At 45.4% G+C, this 24,199-nt stretch overlaps 1 protein-coding gene across 1 annotated transcript in view; it reads left to right on the top strand.

Moving 5' to 3' along the window:
- Nucleotides 1-24,199, top strand: part of LOC124615662 (protein madd-4) — a 514,315-nt gene that overhangs the window by 62,367 nt on the left and 427,749 nt on the right. The window contains exon 3 of the mRNA XM_047143690.1: nucleotides 15,131-15,370. Within this exon, the coding sequence (XP_046999646.1) occupies nucleotides 15,131-15,370 (240 nt within the window). The remainder of the gene's footprint in view (nucleotides 1-15,130; nucleotides 15,371-24,199) is intronic.

The raw sequence follows: 24,199 nt of genomic DNA, 5'->3' as shown, positions 1-24,199 counted from the left end.
GGCCAAGATAGATACAAAGACCACACCTACTACAGTAGTACAAGCTTATATGCCAACCACCTCTGCAGATGACGAAGAAATTGAAGAAATGTATGATGAAATACAAGAAATTATTCAGATAGTGAAGGGAGATGAAAATTTAATAGTCATGGGTGACTGGAATTCGAGTGTAAGAAAAGGGAGAGAAGGAAACGTAGTAGGTGAATATGGATTGGGGCTAAGAAATGAAAGAGGAAGCCGCCTGTTAGAATTTTGCACAGAGCACAACTTAATCATAGCTAACACTTGGTTTAAGAATCATGAAAGAAAGTTGTATACATGGAAGAACCCTGGAGATACTAAAAGGTATCAGATAGATTATATAATGGTAAGACAGAGATTTAGGAACCAGGTTTTAAATTGTAAGACATTACCAGGGGCTGATGTGGACTCTGACCACAATCTATTGGTTATGACCTGTAGATTAAAACTGAAGAAACTGCAAAAAGGTGAGAATTTAAGGAGATAGGACCTGGATAAACTGACTAAACCAGAAGTTGTACAGAGTTACAGGGAGAGCATAAGGGAACAATTGACAGGAATTGGGGGAAGAAATACAGTAGAAGAAGAATGGGTAGCTCTGAGGGATGAAGTAGTGAAGGCAGCAGAGGATCAAGTAGGTAAAAAGACGAGGGCTAGTAGAAATCCTTGGGTAACAGAAGAAATATTGAATTTAATTGATGAAAGGAGAAATTATAAAAATGCAGTAAATGAAGCAGGCAAAAAGGAATACAAACGTCTCAAAAATGAGATCGACAGGAAATGCAAAATGGCTAAGCAGGGATGGCTAGAGGACAAATGTAAGGATGTAGAGGCTTATCTCACTAGGGGTAAGATAGATACTGCCTACAGCAAAATTAAAGAGACCCTTGGAGATAAGAGAACCACTTGTACGAACATCAAGAGCTCAGATGGAAACCCAGTTATAAGCAAAGAAGGGAAAGCAGAAAGGTGGATGGAGTATATAGAGGGTCTATACATGGGCGATGTACTTGAGGACAAGATTATGGAAATGGAAGGGGATGTAGATGAAGATGAAATGGGAGATACCATACTGCGTGAAGAGTTTGACAGAGCACTGAAAGACCTAAGTCGAAACAAGGCCCCCGGAGTAGACAACATTCCATTGGAACTACTGACGGCCTTGCGAGAGCCAGTTCTGACAAAACTCTACCATCTGGTGAGCAAGATGTATGAAACAGGCGAAATACCCTCAGACTTCAAGAAGAATATAATAATTCCAATCCCAAAGAAATCAGGTGTTGACAGATGTGAAAATTATCGAACTATCAGTTTAATAAGCCACAGCTGCAAAATACTAACACGAATTCTTTACAGACGAATGGAAAAACAAGTAGAAGCTGACCTCGGGGAAGATCAGTTTGGATTCCGTAGAAATACTGGAACACGTGAGGCAATACTGACCTTACGACTTATCTTAGAAGAAAGATTAAGGAAAGGCGAACCTACGTTTCTAGCATTTGTAGACTTAGAGAAAGCTTTTGACAATGTTGGCTGGAATACGCTCTTTCAAATTCTAAAGGTGGCAGGGGTAAAATACAGGGAGCGAAAGGCTATTTAAAGTTTGACAGAAACTAGGTGGCAGCTATAAGAGTTGAGGGGCATGACAGGGAATCAGTGGTTGGGAAGGGAGTAAGACAGGGTTGTAGCCTCTCCCCGATGTTATTCAATCTGTATATTGAGCAAGCAGTAAAGGAAACAAAAGAAAAATTCGGAGTAGGTATTAAAATCCATGGAGAAGAAATAAAAACTTTGAGGTTCGCCGATGACATTGTAATTCTGTCAGAGACAGCAAAGGACTTGGAAGAGCAGTTGAATGGAATGGACAGTGTCTTGAAAGGAGGATATAAGATGAACATCAACAAAAGCAAAACGAGGATAACGGAATGTAGTCGACCTAAGTCGGGTGATGCTGAGGGAATTAGATTAGGAAATGAGACACTTAAAGTAGTAAAGGAGTTTTGCTATTTGGGGAGCAAAATAACTGATGATGGTCGAAGTAGAGAGGATATAAAATGTAGACTTGCAATGGCAAGGAAAGCGTTTCTGAAGAAGAGAAATTTGTTAATATCGAGTATAGATTTAAGTGTCAGGGAGTCATTTCTGAAAGTATTTGTATGGAGTGTAGCCATGTATGGAAGTGAAACATGGACGATAAATATTTTGGACAAGAAGAGAATAGAAGCTTTCGAAATGTGGTGCTACAGAAGAATGCTGAAGATTAGATGGGTAGATCACATAACTAATGAGGAAGTATTGAATAGGATTGGGGAGAAGAGAAGTTTGTGGCACAACTTGACCAGAAGAAGGGATCGGTTGGTAGGACATGTTCTGAGGCATCAAGGGATCACCAATTTAGTATTGGAGGGCAGCGTGGAGGGTAAAAATCGTAGAGGGAGACCAAGAGATGAATACACTAAGCAGATTCAGAAGGATGTAGTTTGCAGTAGGTACTGGGAGATGAAGAAGCTTGCACAGGGTAGGGTAGCATAGAGAGCTGCATCAAACCAGTCTCAGGACTGAAGACCACAACAACAACATGCACCCACTTTGCGTGAAAAAGTAATCGCATGTCAGTTCTAGTATAATATATTTGTCCAATGAATACTCGTTTATCATCTGCATGTCTTCTTGGTGTAGCAATTTTAATGGCCAGAAGTGTATACTAGTAATAAACATTGTCAACAGTGGCGGTATATCTCCGCCGGTGCAGCAGGGTTTTACAATGGATGTAATTGGTCACCGTGCATGCACATTGGCGTCTATCATTAGCATGGGAGAAGAGGTATTCTCTACCATTAAGAGCCAGATGAATTATGAAATGTCGATTCACGCAATGATTCAACAGCTTACGTTACTTCAGCGTATTGCCACAGTACTAAGCTACACTCAAGCAGAGTTTTTAGTTGTCTTCACAGTTACAAAGGAAAAAATATCCCGCGTATTAAAATATCATAATCTTTCCTTCATGGGGGACCAAAGTGGTACAGAATGTTTTGAAAAATATTTCCGCCATTTCCCTGTTAACTGCCGGCCGCGGTGGTCTCGCGGTTCTAGGAGCGCAGTCCGGAACCGCGCGACTGCTACGGTCGCAGGTTCGAATCCTGCCTCGGGCATGGATGTGTGTGATGTCTTTAGGTTAGTTAGGTTTAAGTAGTTCTAAGTTCTAGGGGACTGAAGACCACAGCTGTTAAGTCCCATAGTGCTCAGAGCCATTTGAACCAACCCTGTTAACTGTTCGTTTATTTTACACCATCACGATTTGACTTTATAGCCATTCTCAAGTGCATGCTGAACTGAAAATCGGTAAAGAGTACGTATCACACAGGTTAGGGCGTAGAAACGAGAGCTTGTTACGAATATGAAAACATCACTTACATGTTAAAAACTGCTCTATAAGACCAGAGGTATATTTTTAGACGCTGACATTTCACAGACAGTCAGACATTTTTGACAACGTAACTAATGGTTTCAAATGTTTTTTAACCAATTGTTTCTACGTGTAAAATGGTAAAATGGTTCAAATGGCTCTGAGCACTACGTGACTTAACATCTGTGGTCATCAGTCCCTTAGAACTTAGAACTACTTAAACCTAACTAACCTAAGGACATCACACACATCAATGCCCGAGGCAGGATTCGAATCTGCGACCGTAGCAGTCGCGCGGTTCCGGACTGCGCACCTAGAACCGCTAGACCACCGCGGCCGGCGTTTCTACGTGTAACATTGTGTAAAATTGTGTAAAATAAGTGAACGATTAACAGTCATATGGCGGAAATTTCTTTAAAACAAAGAATAAAATAAAACACCATGGTTGAGTGAGCCATTTATTTAAAGAAAAAGGGCCAATATCGTTTCATTCCCGCTGATTGTATCCAGTCAGCTATGTAATAAATTTACCCAGAGAACACTACATAAGACGAGTGCATAAGGCGACACGAGTTTCCTTTTTGGTCACGAATGACGCGAAATAATAATTCAGCAAACTCTATCCGACATGTGAAATATGGTTTGCATGACAGAATCAGCGAAACGTTTGCCAGAAATGTTTACGATTCACTAGCGACAAGGCTGGTCCCAATTAATTTCAGCAATTTAAATTGTATTAAAAAGGTGCATGGCGAAGTCCAAAATGATTACCGTCCTCTGCATGTTTACATTTACAGTACCAGATGCAATAAATCACAGCATATACCGGCCATCAGACAAGAGTCCAAATGTTTACACTGTGGCCTAGAGTTAAACAGAACCAGCGCTAAAATTCACGTTATACGGAGCAAACATATCGAGTGACTGCCAATAAAGCGGTTACGTCAATGTGCGTAGGATGTTTTCGTGATGATGATACAGTCTTTCAGGATGATGGAGAAGACCAAATGTAATATTTATTACAGATATTTAAACTACGAATGTACAGCTACTAAAAAATAAGTATTTATAACGCCACACGAGTTTCGTTTTACTGATGTAAAGCATCGTCAGTGGTCTGTAATCAAACATACATAATTTTATATTGCTTTCTGGATCTAAAAATAGTTCGTTGAAAAAGATACTGAGGTGCGATTTTTCGATTACGGCAATGTACGTCAGGTTTTCGCCTACATCAAGAATTGTTTACTTGCATTTTTTCGATGTATTTCTTCGTTTGGCACTGAAGTTTCTTATCTACTCTCACTCAGGTTTGGTGCATTACACATTAGCTGATGTTAAACACGTCACAATATACTACCCTTCATGTTTCCTTGCAAACTTCTATTTAAATTTATCACTGTTTTTTTTAGTGTATTTAATGTTGCCATGTTAACCACTAGATTTCGTTTCCACTTGATCTAAAAATACCATCTATGGTTTGTCATATATGAATTATACAAACAGTAGTGACATTATATTGTCTCATATTTCACATCAGGTATTTTGTAGTGTTGCAAATCAATGTGAGACTAGGCAAAAACCACCAGTAGCAAACAAAGGAATGGTCGAAAATGTAGAAGCAGAAAGTAGTTCCTGATGTAAGTGAAAATCAGGCACGAAATGCCATAAGTAAAAGATCACAAGTCTGTGTCTTTTATAACTAACTGTTTCAAGGTCTAGAAAGCAAAGAATAATTTTAAATGAAGACCTTGGCTGTAAAGGGATAATATGGTTGTTTTGAGAAATTGTGCAGTATTTGTTTCACTAAAATTTCACGAGATATTTCAAGTACATCCATTGCGAATCTTTCATTCGGATAAGTGTTTTTTTTTCAAACATTTCTGTAGTGACGACATATTTTGAAAGACGTAAATACTGTCTGCAATGTGTTCTTAAAAATATGTCATGGGTACTTAATACTTGCAAACTGAGTGCACTTAACATGAGTTAGCATTGGCTTACTACTGTTTACTTGCTGGGCGAATTACCGATACATTACTATGAAACTTCATTTAGAAGGTCCGACTTCTTTCAGTTGTGATACTATGATTTTCATTTCCAATTTCTGCAATAATAAACCATAACAACGTCAAAAATTAATCAATGATTCACCACAATACAGGGTGAGTCACCCAACATTACCGCTGGATATATTTCGTAAACCACATCAAATACTGACGAATCGATTCCACAGACCGAACGTGAGGGGAGGGGCTAGTGTAATTGGTTAATACAAACAAACAAAAATGCACGGAAGTATGTTTTTTAACACAAACCTACGGTTTTTTTAATGGAACCCCGTTAGTTTTGTTAGCACATCTGAACATATAAACAAATACGTAATCAGTGCCGATTGTTGCATTGTAAAATGTTAATTACATCCGGAGATATTGTAACCTAAAGTTGACGCTTGAGTACCACTCCTCCGCTGTTCGATCGTGTGTATCGGAAAGCACCGAATTATGTAGGGATCCAAAGGGAACGGTGATGGACCTTAGATACAGAAGAGACTGGAACAGCACATTACGTCCACGTGCTAACATCTACATCTACATCTACATTTATACTCCGCAAGCCACCCAACGGTGTGTGGCGGAGGGCACTTTACGTGCCACTGTCATTACCTCCCTTTCCTGTTCCAGTCGCGTATGGTTCACGGGAAGAACGACTGTCTGAAAGCCTCCGTGCGCGCTCTAATCTCTCTAATTTTACATTCGTGATCTCCTCGGGAGGTATAAGTAGGGGGAAGCAATATATTCGATACCTCATCCAGAAACGCACCACCGAGCGAGGTGGCGCAGTGGATAGCACACTGGACTCGCATTCGGGAGGACGACGGTTCAATCCCGTCTCCAGCCATCCAGATTTAGGTTTTCCGTGATTTCCCTAAATCGTTTCAGGCAAATGCCGGGATGGTTCCTTTGAAAGGGCACGGCCGATTTCCTTCCCCGTCCTTCCCTAACCCGAGCTTGCGCTCCGTCTCTAATGACCTCGTTGTCGACGGGACGTTAAACAACATTAACCTAACCTAACCCAGAAACGCACCCTCTCGAAACCTGCCGAGCAAGCTACACCGCAATGCAGAGCGCCTCTCTAGCAGAGTCTGCCACTTGAGTTTATTAAACATCTCCGTAACGCTATCACGGTTACCAAATAACCCAGTGACGAAACGCGCCGCTCTTATTTGGATCTTCTCTATCTCCTCCGTCAACCCGATCTGGTACGGATCCCACACTGATGAGCAATACTCAAGTATAGGTCGAACGAGTGTTTTGTAAGCCACCTCCTTTGTTGATGGACTACATTTTCTAAGGACTCTCCCAATGAATCTCAACCTGGTACCCGCCTTACCAACAATTAATTTTATATGATCATTCCACTTCAAATCGTTCCGCACGCATACTCCCAGATATTTTACAGAAGTAACTGCTACCAGTGTTTGTTCCGCTATCATAAAATCATACAACAAAGGATCCTTCTTTCTACCCTTACCTTTTTATTAGTCTTTTTCACTGACGCACATGTACATTACCATGTGAGGCGTGAGGTACACGTACACACGTGGTTTCCGTTTTCAATTACGGAGTGGAATAGAATGTGTCCCGACATGTCAGGCCAATAGATGTTCAATGTGGTGGCCATCATTTACTGCACACAACTGCAATCTCTGGCGTAATGAATGTCGTACACGCCGCAGTACATCTGGTGTAATGTCGCCGCAAGCTGCCACAATACGTTGTTTCATATCCTCTGGGGTTGTAGGCACATCACAGTACACATTCTCCTTTAACGTACCCCACAGAAAGAAGTCCAGAGGTGTAAGATCAGGAGAACGGGCTGGCCAATTTATGCGTCCTCCACGTCCTATGAAACGCCCGTCGAACATCCTGTCAAGGGTCAGCCTAGTGTTAATTGCGGAATGTGCAGGTGCACCATCATGCTGATACCATATACGTCGACGCGTTTCCAGTGGGACATTTTCGAGCAACGTTGGCAGATCATTCTGTAGAAACGCGATGTATGTTGCAGCTGTTTGGGCCCCTGCAATGAAGTGAGGACCAATGAGGTGGTCGCCAATGATTCCGCACCATACATTTACAATCCACGGTCTCTGTCGCTCTACCTGTCTGAGCCAGCGAGGATTGTCCATGGACCAGTAATGCATGTTCCATAGATTCACTGCCCCGTGGTTTGTGAAACCCGCTTCATCGGTAAACAGGTAGAACTGCAACGCATTCTCTGTTAATGCCCATTGACAGAATTGCACTCGAAGATTAGAGTCATCACCATGTAACTGCTGATGTAGCGACACATGAAACGGGTGAAAGCGGTGACGATGCAGTATGCGCATGACACTACTTTGACTCAGTCCACCGGCTCTCGCAATGTCCCGTGTACTCATGTGTGGGTTCATGGCAACAGCAGCTAACACACCAACTGAACCCGCTTCTCCTGCGACGGGCCTGTTACGGACCCGTTTGCGTGCTACGACCATACCTGTTGCATACAGTTGGCGGTAGATGTTTTGCAATGTGCGGCACGTTGGATGCTCTCTGTCCGGGTACCGTTCTGCATACACCCTGCAGGCTTCAGCTGCATTTCGTCGACACTCGCCATAGATGAGTATCATCTCCGCCTTTTCAGAGTTCGAATACACCATGCTCACAGTTCCTACAACACTACACTATCACGGACGTCTGGTAACACGGTGTACTACAGTTGATCTGCGTGCGGAGACGAATGCAGAATAACAATAGCAGCAAGCGCTACATGCGGACACTGCGACAGCTAGACCAAACCACAACAGTGCACTACAGCCACACTCGTAAACACGGTCGGCATCGTAAACATGTCCCTGCAGATGCTGCTCGGCGACCGTGGCCCGTGTTTGTTACAACACGCAACTGAACGTCGGAGGTTTCAAGCGTCAACTTTAGGTTACAATATCTCCGGATGTAATTAACATTTTACAATGCAACAAACGGCACTGATTACGTATTTGTTTATATGTTCAGATGTGCTAACAAAACTAACGTGTTTCCGTTTAAAAAAACGTAGGTTTGTGTTAAAAACATATTTCCGTGCATTTTTGTATGGTTTGTATTAAACAATTACACTAGCCCCTCTCCTCACGTTCTGTCTGTGGAATCGGTTCGTCAGTATTTGATGTGGTTTACGAAATACATCCAGCGGTAACGTTAGGTGACTCACCCTGTATAACATTAATTTTACTGTCACCTTACAACAACACGTAAACAAGGTTAAGGTTGGACCTTATCATTTCTGCCATCACACTGTCACGTAAATTCACTTAAAGTATGGTAAGATATACAAGTTAACATTTTTTGTTTAAATAATTATTCACTTTTAAGTGACTATCAACAAGTTTGAAGCACATTTGTATTCTGGAATACATTCATGAATCTTTACCTTAGTCGTAGCTATCCACATCATTCTCGGACTTGTACAAAACATCCTTGGCAAGCATTTTCCTGGCACGAACACCGCACACGTTACTCTACTGACGGAAACACATCCTGACAAAATTTTACCATTAGCGAGAATCTGAAATTAGAAGTACAGCTGCCATTTCTCTGCTTAATATGAATAAAGCACCTGAGTTACCGTATTTCGTTTGCCATAATTCTGCTTCTCTTCAAGGTCTTCAAATGTGCTTTATTTCAGACCAATGAAAATGTTTTATATCAATAAAACGAAACGCGTATGGTGGTAGAAATTTTGCATATAATAGTTGTTAGAAAGACAGAATTTAAATTTCTTTAACAACAGTAAAGCTGCTACGGACATCATAACCACACAAATTAAGAATTAAATGCATCAATCTGAGATGAGGAGCCCTGGCCCAGAATAGCCTGAGTCGAAAACTTTGAACTAAAATGAAGAAATTTCCTATGTACAGTTGGTCTGCTGACGACCTCTGTGACAGGAAATAATGAAACCAGCTGCACAACTGAGAGGATACTCTAAAGGGAGGCGATTTGACAAGCAGTCGCTTGTGAGAAACGATTTCGAAAGCTTTCTGGAAATCTAGAAATATGGGATCAACTTGAGCTCCTCTGTCGATAGCACTCATTTGTTCCTGTGAACACAGAGCCAGTTGTCTTTCATTACAATGACATTTACTGAATCCATGTTGGTTATGTGTACACATACAGTTGTCTTCGAGGTATTTCACAGCGTTCCAAAATCCTGCTACAAGTTGATGTGTATAATAGGGCTGTATAAATCGTCGAATCACTTTTATTTCCTTTCTTGCGTATTGGTGTGACGTGCAACTTTCCAGTCTTCAGGTGCGGATCTGCCGCCAAATGAGCGACTATATACGACTGCTAAAAATGGTGCTATTTTATCTGCTTACTCCAACGCCTAACTGTTTTACCATCTTAACCAGAAGATTTGTGTTTATTAAGTGACATAGGTTGCTTCAGTACCCAAGAGGAGGAGCAATAGTAGTAGTAGTAGTAGTAGTAGTAGTAGTAGTTGTTGTTGTTGTTGTTGTTGTTGTTGTCGTCGTCGTCGTCAGTTCGAAGATTGGTTTCAAGCAGCTCCCCGTGCTACTCTGTCCCGTGCAAGACTCTTCATCTCCGAATAACTACTTCAACCTACATACTTCTGAATCTGCTTATTGTATTCATCTCTTGTACACTCTCTATGAGTTTTACCTCGTGATGTCTCAGAATGTGCTCCATCAACAGCTGTCTCCTTTCAGCCAAGTTTTAGCACAAACTCCTTGTCTCCCTAGTATTATTCAGCACCTCCGCGTAAGTTACACCATCTACCAGCCCAGTCTTTAACATTCTTCTGTGGCACCACATTTCAAAACCCTCTGTTCTCTTTTTGTATAAACTGTTTATCGTCTATTTTTCACTTCCATAAATGGCTACTATCCAGAAAAATACTTTCAGAAAAGAGTAATTAGCACTTAAATCTGCATTCGAATCAAAGTAGAGAAATGGTAATGGCAAGAAAAGCATTTCTGAACAAGAGAAATTTTTTGATTAGAATGCAGATTTAAGTGCTAATAACTCTTTTCTGAAAGTATGATGAAAGTGAGAAACGGACGATAAACAGTTTACACAAAAATCATTTCAAAAATGGCTCTGAGCACTATGGGACTCAACTGCTGTGGTCATAAGTCCCCTAGAACTTAGAACTACTTAAACCTAACTAACCTAAGGACATCACACACACCCATGACCGAGGCAGGATTCGAACCTGCGACCGTAGCGGTCGTGCCGTTCCAGACTGTAGCGCCTTTAACCGCTCGGCCACTCCGGCCGGCTAAAATCATTTCCAAATCAAGTTTTCACAGCAATTCGACTACATTTCATTTCCAAAATGCTATTGACAATGTACCTCAAAAGCGGCTCGCAGTCAAATTGCGTGCTTGTGGAATATCTTCTCACAAGAAGAGGCCACGACGCTGCGATCATGGATTTACTTCAAACTTTGCACACCTTCAGTAGGCCATTAAAACAGCATAATGTAGAAGTAGTAAAGTGCACTGCTCTGGAAATTCCGAGAAAATCGCAGGAGGCGAATGAATCACTCGTATGTTCCAAAGTGCAATCAGGAGTTCAGCTAGCACAAGGACTCTAAGTAGGGAGTTAAAACAGTCAATCATCTCCTCGTGAGCCACACCTTTCTGTGCTCAACGCTAAGCGACGTTTGAGATGGTGCAAAGAGAGACGCCGTTGCACACTGGTAGCTGGAAACGAGTAATTTGGAGTGACTAATCACGCTTCATCCTGTGTGAGTCTGATGGAAAGGTCTGGGTTTGGCGAATGGCTGGAGAACGTTAACTGACATCATGTGTAATAGTAACAGTGAAGTAAATACGAGGTGGTGTTTCGATTTAGGGAGGTTTTTGGTAGTTAGGCTGTGGAGACCATACTGCACTTAAGAGAACAGTAAATACAGAAGGATATGAACACGTTTTAAAGCATTATGTATACTGTAAAGTGGAAAAACAGTCCGGAGACGATGACTGTATCAGTACGACGAGACACCAGTCATAAAGCAGCATCAGCGAGGCATTGGTTTGTGGACATAAACATTCCTGAAATGGTCTGAGCTGCGGACGGTTCATACCTGATGCTGATGGACGTCGTTGGCATGGAGTTACAACGTCAACTTTGCTCTACATCCCAGCGTCCTATCTTCTCTGGTCTCAGCTCTTGAGAAAGAAAGCGTTTCCGTTCCTCCACAGATACTCAAACACCTCACTGAAAGCGTCGGCAGCTAAGCAGTCATGAAGTCGAAGGGTTCTCACACCCCAATTAGTGTTCCATAGCAGGTGTCTGGCACTTTTTATTTGAAATAATGCATTGCAAACCACCAACTGTAGCAACACAACTTTATTCCTCTACCTTTTCATAAAACAGTCATCACTCGTGACGTTATATGAGGCGTGTTTTTTAAGTAAGTACCGTTTCTAAATTTGAAAAAGACGTGCTAAGAGGAGGAGGTTAGTGTTTAACGTACCGTCGTCAACGAGGTAATTAGAGACGGAGCTCAAGCTCGGGTTAGGAAAGGATAGGGAAGGAAATCGGCCGTGCCCTTTCAAAGGAACCATCCCGGCATTTGCCTGAAACGATTTAGGGAAATCACGAGAAACCTAAATCAGGATGGCTGGAGACGAGATTGAACCGTCGTCCTCCCGAGTGAGAGTCCAGTATGCTAGCCACTGCGCCACCTCGCTCGGTGACGTGCTAAGATATCTCAATAATTTTATTTTTACCTGAAAGCCTGTACCTTAATCTACATTTCTACATAATTTCCGCCAATATTGAGGCACTTGTCGTAAAGTTGTAGCAGTTTTTGAATACCCTCCTCACAGAAGTCTGCCGCCTGATTTGTTAACCACTGTTTGGAACCGCGTGACCGCTCCGGTCGCAGGTTCGAATCCTGCCTCGGGCATGGATGTGTGTGATGTCCTTAGGTTAGTTAGGTTTAATTAGTTCTAAGTTCTAGGCGACTGATGACCTCAGCAGTTAAGTCGCATAGTGCTCAGAGCCATTTTTTTGTTAACCACTGCGTCACCACTGTTTTGACTTCGTCATCGTCTTGAAGACGCTGATCGCCCATGTGTTTCTTCAAGTGCAGGAACAGATGGTAGTCACTGGGTGCAAGATCGGAGCTGTACGGAGGATGATCTAGAGTTTCCCATCGAAAAGATGTGATGAAATCTTTGATCTGATTCGCCACATGCGTACGGTCATTGTCTTGCAGCAAAACGATGCCCTTGCTCAACTTCCATGGACTGTTGCTTCGATTCTGGTGAGAAGTAGACCACCCGTGATTCATCGCCGGTAACATTTTGGCCTAAGAAATCATCACCGTCTTTGTGGTACCGCTCAAGGAAAGTCAATGAACTGTCTAAACGTATGGTTTTGTGCACATCCGTCAACATTTTCGGTACCCAACGTGCGCACAATTTTAGGTGATTGAAGTGCTCGGTGACAATGCCATACAAAACACTACGAGAAACCTTACGAAAGTCATCCCGCAAGGAGGAAATCGTAAAGCGTCTGTTTTCTCTCACCTTATTGTCCACTTCCTGCACCAAACTTTCATTAACGACCGAAGTACGCCCACTCCATTGTTCATTATGCACATTTGTGTGGCCATCTTTAAATGCTCTCACCCACTTTCTTACCATTCCATCACTCATAATGTTTTCTCCGTAAACTGCACAGATCTCACGGTGGATATCGATCGCTTTTAGGCTTTTAGCACCAAGAAATCTTTTAACAGCCCGTGCTTCACAGTCGGCGGGACTCACGATTATCGGAGGCATCTTAAACACTCAGTACACAATGTAAACAAGGAAGAATCAGACTGTAATGGCGTCAGTGCGTAGATTAAAGTACAAGCTTCCGTTTAACAACAAAGTTATTGGGATATCTTAGCACCTCTTTGTTTAATTTCAAAACGGTACTTACTTAAGAAAACACGCCTCGTAACAACGCAGCAAACACGATGTAGGACACGCAGGGAAGTACAGAAAAAAATGTACTGAAAACTTACAGTTGTAAAGTCACTTACAAAGCTGGAAATTTGTGATGTACACGTACATATCAGTAGAATGGTGCTTCACTAGGAATTCCTCCGTCTTGGCTCACACAGTATTTACTACTCATTACAGCAACTTATGTTCGAAGATCACGAACACAAACTTGAAATTTTGGTAATACACTACTGGCCATTAAAATAGCTACACAACGAAGATGACGTGTTACAGACGCGAAATTTAACTGACAGGAAGAAGATGCTGTGATATGCAAATGATTAGCTTTTCAGAGCATTCACACAAGGTTGGCGCCGGAGGTGACACCTACAACGTGCTGACATGAGGAAAGTTTCCAACCGATTTCTCATACGCAAACAGCGTTGCCTAGTGAAACATTGTAGTGATGCCTCGTGTAAAGAGGAGAAATGCGTACCATCACGTTTCCGACTTTGATAAAGGTCGGATTGTAACCTAACGCGATTGCGGTTTATCATATCGCGACATTGCTGCTCGCATTGGTCGAGATCAAATGACTCCTAGGAGAATATGGAATCTGTGGGTTCAGGAGGGTAATACGGAACGCCGTGCTGGATCCCAATGGCCTCGTATCACTAGCAGTCGAGACGACAAGCATCCGCATGGCTGTAACGGATCGTGCAGCCACTTCTCGATCCCAGAGTCAACAGATGGGGAAGTTTGCAAGGCAACAACCATCTGCACGAACGGTTCGACGACGTTTGCAGCAGCATGGACTATCAGCTCGGAGACCATGGCTGCAGTTACCCTTGACGCTGCATCACAGGCAGGAGCGCCTGCGATGGTGTACTCAACGACGAACCTGGGTGCACGAATGGCAAAACATCATTTTTTCGGATGAATGCAGGTTCATGATGGTCGCATCCGTGCTTGGAGACATAGCGATGAATGCACATTGGAAGCGTGTATTCGTCGTCGCCATACTGACGTATCACCTGGCGCGATGGTATGGGGTGCCATTGGTTACACGTGTCGGTGACCTCTTGTTCGCTTTGACGACACTCTGAACAGTGGACGTGACATTTCAGATGTGTTACGACCCGTGGCTCTACCCTTCATTCGATCCCTGCGAAACCCTACATTTCAGCAGGATAATGCACGACCGCATGTTTCAGGTCCTGTACGGGCCTTTCTGGACACAGAAAATGTTCGACTGCTGCCCTGGCCGGCACATTCTCCAGATCTCTCGCCAATTGAAAACGTCTGTTCACAATACGCCCGTCACTACTCTTGAAACTGTGGTATAGTGTTGAAGCAGCATGGGCAGCTGTACCTGTACACGCCATCCAAGCTCTGTTTGACTCAATGCCCAGGCGTATCGAGGCCGTAATTACGGCCAGAGATGGTTGTTCTGGGTTCTGATTTCTCAGGATCTATGCACCCAAATTGCGTGAAAATGTAATCACATGTCAGTTCCAGTATAATATATTTGTCCAATGAGTCCCGCATTTCTTGTTGGTGTAGCAAATTTAATGGTCAGTAGTGTAATTTTCGTCAGGTTACGTCAAGTACCAGAGATCAAAGGTGTTACGAGTGCTGAAGTGCAGAAGCGAGGTGTAGCAGTGCGCGTTGCGGGTTGCTGTCCGCAGGCGTGCCCCGAGCCGGGCGACTTCCGCGCGCAGCAGTGCGCCTCGTTCGACAAGGAGCCGTGGAGGGGCGCCGAGCTGCGCTGGTTGCCGCACCAGCAGGAGGCGGCGCCGTGCGCGCTCACGTGCCGCGCGACGCGGCCCGACGGCTCGCACGTGGTCGCCACGCTGGCGGCCCGCGTGCAGGACGGCACGCGCTGCCGCTCCGGCTCGCTCGACATGTGCATCAGTGGCCAGTGCCAGGTACGTCCGTAGCCTCTCCCACTCTACACTGGCCCCTACCTTGTCGTTTCCGTAAGAACGGGCAAAAATTTAACAGGATGCTCTACTGAACAATTTGAGGTAGGGCACCTTGGGTCGGAGAAGCCAGCTTAAAAAGATGTTGTTGTTGTTGTGGTCTTCAGTCCTGAGACTGGTTTGATGCAGCTTTCCATGCTACTCTATCCTGTGCAAGCTTCTTCATCTCCCAGTATCTACTGCAACCTACATCCTTCTGAATCTGCTTAGTGTATTCATCTCTTGGTCTCCCTCTACGATTTTTACCCTCCACGCTGCCCTCCAATGCTAAATTTGTGATCCCTTGATGCCTCAAAACATGTCCTACCAACCGATCCCTTCTTCTAGTCAAGTTGTGCCACAAACTTCTCTTCTCCCCAATCCTATTCAGTACCTCCTCATTAGTTACGTGATCTACCCACCTTATCTTCAGCATTCTTCTGTAGCACCACATTTCGAAAGCTTCTATTCTCTTCTTGTCCAAAATATTTATCGTCCATGTTTCATTTCCATACATGGCTACACTCCATACAAATACTTTCAGAAACGACTTCCTGACACTTAAATCTATACTCGATGTTAACAAATTTCTCTTCTTCAGAAACGCTTTCCTTGCCATTGCCAGTCTACATTTTATATCCTCTCTACTTCGACCATCATCGGTTATTTTACTCCCTAAATAGCAAAACTCCTTTACTACTTTAAGTGTCTCATTTCCTAACCTAATTCCCTCAGCATCACCCGACCTAATTTGACTACATTCCATTATCCTCGTTTTGCTTTTGTTGCTGTTCATCATATATCCTCCTTTCAAGACACTGTCCTTAAAAAGATAGCAGGAATAAAATCACATTACTCTGTGCAATTTGTGGTCTCATAGGACAACTATCCGAGGAATTCCACCCAATAATATCCAAACAGCAGACTCTGTACACAATTTATATAAATTGCCAACACTAAACTCTTTTAAATAACTACAATTTCATATATCTTACAGAACTTAACAAGTGGTAAAAAAGAATGAGCTTTTAAAAACATTAACGGCAGCCTGCCACCATTAAATCAAAGAACCTTTTACAATAATGCTTTTAGAGGCCGGCCGGCGTGACCGAGCGGTTCTAGGCGCTACAGTCTGGAGCCGAGCGACCGTTACGGTCGTAGGTTCGAATCCTGCCTCGGGCATGGGTGTGTGTGGTGTCATTAGGTTAGTTAGGTTTAAGTAGTTCTAAGTTCTAGGGGACTGATGACCTCAGAAGTTAAGTCCCATACTGCTCAGAGCCATTTGAACCTTTTGCTTTTAGAGTTTACCCACGGGACAAAATCCAGTAATAAGTTAACTTAGCAATACAACTTAAGATCATTTACAAAAACCTTGAGGAAGATAATGGCACTTGGCACCTTGAAATCAAAGAAGCGCAACACACAACCAACGAATATAATAACAAAATAATAATTTGATACAACCGAAGGGCAAGGCCAACTCCTAACGAAATCACAGACAAGCGAGCTCTCAACACTTCGGAGCCTTCCCACTAGAAACGGTCCCCGAAATAAACCGCTGAGAACTCCCCGACATGCCTCCCACAACTGCCCATCATTTACTCACCTTGGTTATATTCTGTAACACACGACAGATAATATCAACACAAGATAAAATTCAAAATCAAATAACAATATAACATCCCGACAGCACATTATAACCACTGCGCCCTTAACTCGGGCGCTCTTAACAAGTGCCGGAAGCCAACACACACAAATCTTGTCCGAAAGAACAGATACCATCTTACTAAATATATAGTTCAGGCTCACCGGCCACTTGACCATCTTCTTCTTCTGTGCGAATGCACAAACAGTGCCCGAACTCTTACGGGAATCGGCAACGCGCCGCGAGTAATGGGTATAATGGGAGGGGGCACTACGAATGTAGTGCGGGACAATACGTTGAGAATGTGGGTTTCGCGGGAGGTGTGCCAGAGATAAATCCCTGCAGTCGCGCTATCTTCTGTGTCCTCGGTGGCTCAGATGGACGGAGCGTCTGCCATGTAAGCAGGAGATGCCGGGTTCGAGTCCCGGTCGGGGCACACATTTTCATCTGTCCCCGTTGACGTATGTCAAAACTTGTAAGCAGCTAAGGGTGTTCATTTCATTGTAATTTAATTCTCGATTCTTAAAACAAAACAATAAAAGCCAAGCGCACATGAATAGTCAAACCACAGTCTTAGAAGTGCCTTAACGACACCAAACGGGACTATTCCACCAAGTTAATAATACCACAGTGAGATAAAAATACAGAACATACCACTAAATGATGTTACACAAACCAAATTGACGAGATCGTGTTGTTCAGGTCCCAGAAGACCACATATACCAGGCAGCAGTAATTCACTATGTGTATACCGTCCAAAACCGCCTTTCTTAGGCAGACTTTACCTAACACATCAAATGCCAAATACACCATACATGAACGCAACTCCGGGCAGGTAACAGGAACCACCTACGGAATTCCTTCGAAAAGGAACAAACAGGCACCACCTATGGTAACGCTGAGCAGACCGTGTGGGCAACGACCCACTCAGCGGGATAACCAAAAGATACCCCAGTTGAGTAAATACATTAGTACCAACAAATGTCGTAACGTGCCACATAAGGAGCCACACACACACACACACACACAGCAAAAACTTCCAACAACGCCGTCCCACATCAGAATGAAGTTCAGAAACTGCCGCTGGAGCTTCCAGCGGAAAATCTGAAGAGCCAACCGAGCCCACACCCTAACCTGGCAGACGACTCCAAAATTCAGCAACTAGTTGTCTCCGGGCCAGAGTATCACAGGACCCCACCGGACCTCCACATCAGACAGGCAGGCAGAACAAGTACGCCGACTCCACTTAATCACCACCGCCTGGCCCGCACAGCGGCAAGTCGCCTCCGCCCCAGACCACTCTGCTCATATTGCGAGGCACAACAACCTTAGCGCTAGTCACCAGCAAGTCAGGCAGAGCGAACTTCACGTTCTGTGCAATACCCGGAAACCGACTACCCTCTCGCTTTCCGCCCGCCACCGCAAACACACGCCAGCGACGTAATAGCAAATCAGCACCGGTACCCCACCCGATCCAGAACAGAGAACTATAATCGATTATAGCGCGCGCTCTAAACAAGATCACAGGATAGCGGCGCGCGCCATATCACTCTGTATCTTTTTATTTTCATTAGTTACAGTTAATGCAAATACCATCCTTGAAAAAATTTACGTATCATTTGTACTGTATCTTAAAAAATGTGCTGAAACTGGCGGCCATCAACCTCTATTCAAATATGACATCGGCGAACAAGATTCTGATGTACCCTCACAAATATCCCTGGTGTGTTTCGAATTACATCACAGGCGGCTACAATCCTGGCAACTACACTCCTGGAAATGGAAAAAAGAACACATTGACACCGGTGTGTCAGACCCACCATACTTGCTCCGGACACTGCGAGAGGGCTGTACAAGCAATGATCACACGCACGGCACAGCGGACACACCAGGAACCGCGGTGTTGGCCGTCGAATGGCGCTAGCTGCGCAGCATTTGTGCACCGCCGCCGTCAGTGTCAGCCAGTTTGCCGTGGCATACGGAGCTCCATCGCAGTCTTTAACACTGGTAGCATGCCGCGACAGCGTGGACGTGAACCGTATGTGCAGTTGACGGACTTTGAGCGAGGGCGTATAGTGGGCATGGGGGAGGCCGGGTGGACGTACGGCCGAATTGCTCAACACGTGGGGCGTGAGGTCTCCACAGTACATCGATGTTGTCGCCAGTGGTCGGCGGAAGGTGCACGTGCCCGTCGACCTGGGACCGGACCGCAGCGACGCACGGATGCACGCCAAGACCGTAGGATCCTACGCAGTGCCGTAGGGGACCGCACCGCCACTTCCCAGCAAATTAGGGACACTGTTGCTCCTGGGGTATCGGCGAGGACCATTCGCAACCGTCTCCATGAAGCTGGGCTACGGTCCCGCACACCGTTAGGCCGTCTTCCGCTCACGCCCCAACATCGTGCAGCCCGCCTCCAGTGGTGTCGCGACAGGCGTGAATGGAGGGACGAATGGAGACGTGTCGTCTTCAGCGATGAGAGTCGCTTCTGCCTTGGTGCCAATGATGGTCGTATGCGTGTTTGGCGCCGTGCAGGTGAGCGCCACAATCAGGACTGCATACGACCGAGGCACACAGGGCCAACACCCGGCATCATGGTGTGGGGAGCGATCTCCTACACTGGCCGTACACCACTGGTGATCGTCGAGGGGACACTGAATAGTGCACGGTACATCCAAACCGTCATCGAACCCATCGTTCTACCATTCCTAGACCGGCAAGGGAACTTGCTGTTCCAACAGGACAATGCACGTCCGCATGTATCCCGTGCCACCCAACGTGCTCTAGAAGGTGTAAGTCAACTACCCTGGCCAGCAAGATCTCCGGATCTGTCCCCCATTGAGCATGTTTGGGACTGGATGAAGCGTCGTCTCACGCGGTCTGCACGTCCAGCACGAACGCTGGTCCAACTGAGGCGCCAGGTGGAAATGGCATGGCAAGCCGTTCCACAGGACTACATCCAGCATCTCTACGATCGTCTCCATGGGAGAATAGCAGCCTGCATTGCTGCGAAAGGTGGATATACACTGTACTAATGCCGACATTATGCACGCTCTGTTGCCTGTGTCTATGTGCCTGTGGTTCTGTCAGTGTGATCATGCGATGTATCTGACCCCAGGAATGTGTCAATAAAGTTTCCCCTTCCTGGGACAATGAATTCACGGTGTTCTTATTTCAATTCCCAGGAGTGTAATTCCATCCCCATACCCACTGGGGTCTCATACACAAGTGACTGTTGACATCCCCATAGGAAATAATCGTGGGGATTAAGGTCAGGTGACCTCGCAGGCCATGGAATAGGATCTCCCCTTCGAGTTCACCGACCAGGAAATACAGCACTGAGATGGTTGCGGACATCCGCACTGCAGTGAGGCGTTGCACCGTCATATTGCGTCCACGTCCTCTCACGAACAGCCAAGGTTACTTTCTCCAACAACTCAGGTAGAACTTTTTGCACGAATTTCAAGTACAGGCCACTCAGACGGCCAGGTAGAAGATATGACCCAGTCAGATTGTCACCTACGATGTCGGCCTAGATTTTCACAGCAAAACGTACTTGATGGTATGACTCTACTACAGCGTGAGTGTTCTCCTCATCCAACACATCACTATTCCTGCTGTTCGAAATACGAGGGTTCCCCAGAATAATGCACAGACTTTTTTTCTTCAACAGTTTTTTATTGAACATAATGAGAATTACACACACGAAAGAATGGTGTTTTATCTCGATTATTTTTCCACGTAATCTCAGTCCCGTTCCATGGCCTTCCTCCACCGTGAAGCAAGGGCGTGTATGCTCTTTCGGTACCAGTTCTTGACCTGGTGGCGGAACCAGTGCTTCACTGTATCAATTTCCCCCCCAGGGGGAACGTCACTCTTTGGCACGTTCGTGCTTGGCTATCACGGGGCCCCAGCCTATGCAGCGTTTTTTCCCTTCCGTGCTTCATGTCTATCGTCTTGCTATTCTTTTTCCCCTCCCTTGGGGAACATGTGTAGGATGTTATCGGAAATGCCCTGTATTGTCTGTCGCTGACTTAAAATCAATCTCACAGTTGTTTCTCTCTCCTTTTTCCTTTCTTCGTTTCCCTTCTCCTCTCGTTCCTCTGCTTCGACGTTTGAGGTTTCTCTTCTTCTTCTTCTTCTTCTTATTCCTCCCTGTGCGCTCATGAAGGCCGGCCCACGCGTCTGACACGTAACAGGTGACTGGGTAGTGCGTAATTCCCAGCTCTGGGTCGACATGTAGGGTTCGCGTGTACCCCTGGTACAGGCCAGCCCAGGGAGGATGACTGCCTGAGTTGCAACCTTCCCAAATTGCCGGCCGATTGGTCCCTCTGTCAGATGTTCGGGAAGTGTGATCTGAGGTGTGAACAATCACCTAAGGTGGTTGCGCCCCCTTGTCAAGGGAGCAACCAGTTAGAAGGAGCGCACCATCAGAGATGCTGGCAATCATGGGGGATTTTCTAGCAATGAGCCAATCATCTTCCCAATCTTCCAAACGTAATGAGGCTAATTATTAGAAGACCCTTCCCGCTGCACCACGATTCCTCGTGGTTTCACATACTGAAGACAGTCAGTCCTTCGCCGCAGTAAATCCGTTTATTATTCAGATAGGTTGTGATGCAATTGCTGGACATGTGAAATCCTGCTCTCGTTTACAGAATGGCATTTTGCTTTTGGAGACTGCTTTTGATTCTCAAGCACAACAGCTGCTTGCTGCCTCGCTTCTTCACAGCTACCCTGTTCGTGTCGAGGCCCATAGAACTCTGAATCCTTCCCGTGGTGTAATTTACACCATGCTGCTCGACGATCTAACCGAGGCCGATATCCAGTCTTACCTTTCTGACCAGGGTGCCATTGCCATCCATTGTGTAATGAAAAAGGTAAATTCCTCCTTAGTGCCCACTTGCACTCTTTTCCTTAACTTTGATAGAATGGTGCTGCCGTCCAAGATCAAAGCAGGCTATGAAATTATCGCAGTCCGGCCGTACATTCCAAACCCAATTCGCTGCTACCAGTGTGATCGTTTCAACCACACTAGAACGTCATCCCGACACTCAGCCAAATGTGTAACCTGTGGTAGGGACGCACACAACAGCGACTGTCCGCCTCCTTCTGCACGCTGTATCAACTGCAATGGCGGTTAAAGGAAAAAATGGCTTATCCAGTAGCTCGCAAGTTACTGGCTAGTTGCAAGCCCTGTGTTCTCCCATTAGGCATCTATAGCTCTGTTATTGTTACTCCTCGCTCCATGAAGGACATGGCCATGCAGACGTGCGACCTCAAATTCAGCTCCGAGGTTGTCAAATCGCTCAGTGTCAAAGTAGCATCTCCGTCCCCCCCCCCCCCCCATTCCCACTGTGCAACAAACCGCCAAGCTCTCGCCTCAAGGGGTGCAGCCACCAGCTACATAGCCAGTAGGCAGGAAAGGACAGAAAGAGTACTCCCATGAAGACTTCCTCCGACCCTCCAGCCAAACAACACCCAAGTCTTCCTCTAACGAGAAAGGCTCGAAGGAATCCACCAAACGCAAACGGTCTTCTTCTTTGCCAACTTGAAAATCCTGTTCGATAGTGTCGCCACATGGCGCCTTAGCCCGGCCAGCCTCTGTCTCGCTAAGGCGCACCAGCAACCGTTTTTCAGCATTGGACTCCATGGACCAACTGCACAAGCCATCCGATGCTTCTGTGGGCCTCATGGAGCAGGATCCTCTTGCTTCTATGCCCTGTAGTAGCGACTCTACACTAGCTGCCAGTCGGCGGCCGCCGAGTTGACACCTCTACATCTCTTCCTCCTGATGGCTGTCCCTTAATGGAACGTTCATAGCCTTTGGTTCCACAAAGAGGATTTACAGCTGCCTGTAGCATTGCAGCATCCCCTTAAACTCTGCCTTCAGGAAACTAAATTGCACCCTCATGACCGCTTTGAGCTTTCACATTACTTACCGATTCGTTTTGACCTTCCCCCTGCGGTCGGCATTCCATCTCATGGGGGCATCATGCTGCTCATACAGGTTGACATTCACAGTCAAACCATCTCCCTGACTACCTGCCTTCAAGCTGTTCCCATTCGCCTTTTCCTTCCCTGCCTGACTTTTGGCCTCTGTACCATTTTTGTACCTCTGTCATCAGAGGTCACTAAGGCAGACTTCCATTTGGGGTTCTCCCAGGGCCTGTCAGAGAAGTGCCCTCTTGGCTGACCTTCTGTCTTTACACTGGAGCACCCACTTTTCTTTCTGACTCTTCGTACACCTATTCATATTTGGACTTATTGTTTTGCTTTGCCCAGCTTCCCCATCACCTTGAGTGGTCCATTCTTTCTGACACCTACTCGAGCAAAAATTTCCTATGTGCTCTCCGTTTGCTGACTCCTACCTCATCTGCGTGCACGCCCAAATGGCAGCTTTCTAAGGCTGACTGGCATCTTTACTCCTCTCTGGCGACCTGCGAAGAACCGAACAACAAGATTTCCCCAGTTGTGATGACCAGGTGGACTATCTCACCAATGTTATCCATACTGCTGCAGAACGTTCCATTCCTCGCATACCTAATCGTGTTCTAGTCTCTTGGTGGACTGAGGCATGCTGCGACGCAATTCGCGCACGAAGATGTGCTCTCCGCGTTTTTAACCGTCATTCTACGACAGCAAACTGCATTCATTGTAAACAGATGCGTACAAAGTGTCGTCGCGTTCTTTGGGATAGCAAACGAGCTAGCTGTATTTCATTCACTAGTTCTCTTAACGGTTCCACCCCTTTCTCTGTCGCCGGCCGTGGTGGCCGAGCGGTTCTACGCGGTTCAGTGTGGAACCGCGCGACCGCTACGGTCACAGGTTCCAATCCTGCCTCGGGCATGGATGTGTGTGATGTCCTTAGGTTAGTTAGGTTTAAGTAGTTCGAAGTTCTAGGGGACTGATGACCTCATATGTTAAGTCCCATAGTGCTCAGAGCCATTTGAACCATTTGAACCCTTCCTCTATTGTGTGGGTCAACCTCCGACAGCTCTCTTGGACCAAGATCCATTCCCCCATTTCCGGCCTCACAGTAGCAGACGATGTTATCGTGGACCCTATTGCTATCTCCAACACCTTGGCCACCATTTTGCCAAAGTTTCGAGCTCTTCCCACTATCACTCTGCCGTCCCCCATCAGAAACG

The sequence above is a fragment of the Schistocerca americana genome, chromosome 5 (assembly GCF_021461395.2).
Source record: "Schistocerca americana isolate TAMUIC-IGC-003095 chromosome 5, iqSchAmer2.1, whole genome shotgun sequence".
Classification (NCBI taxonomy): domain Eukaryota; kingdom Metazoa; phylum Arthropoda; class Insecta; order Orthoptera; family Acrididae; genus Schistocerca; species Schistocerca americana.
The sequence above is the reverse complement of the archived record's forward strand: the minus strand, read 5'-3'. Positions and strand labels throughout refer to the sequence as shown.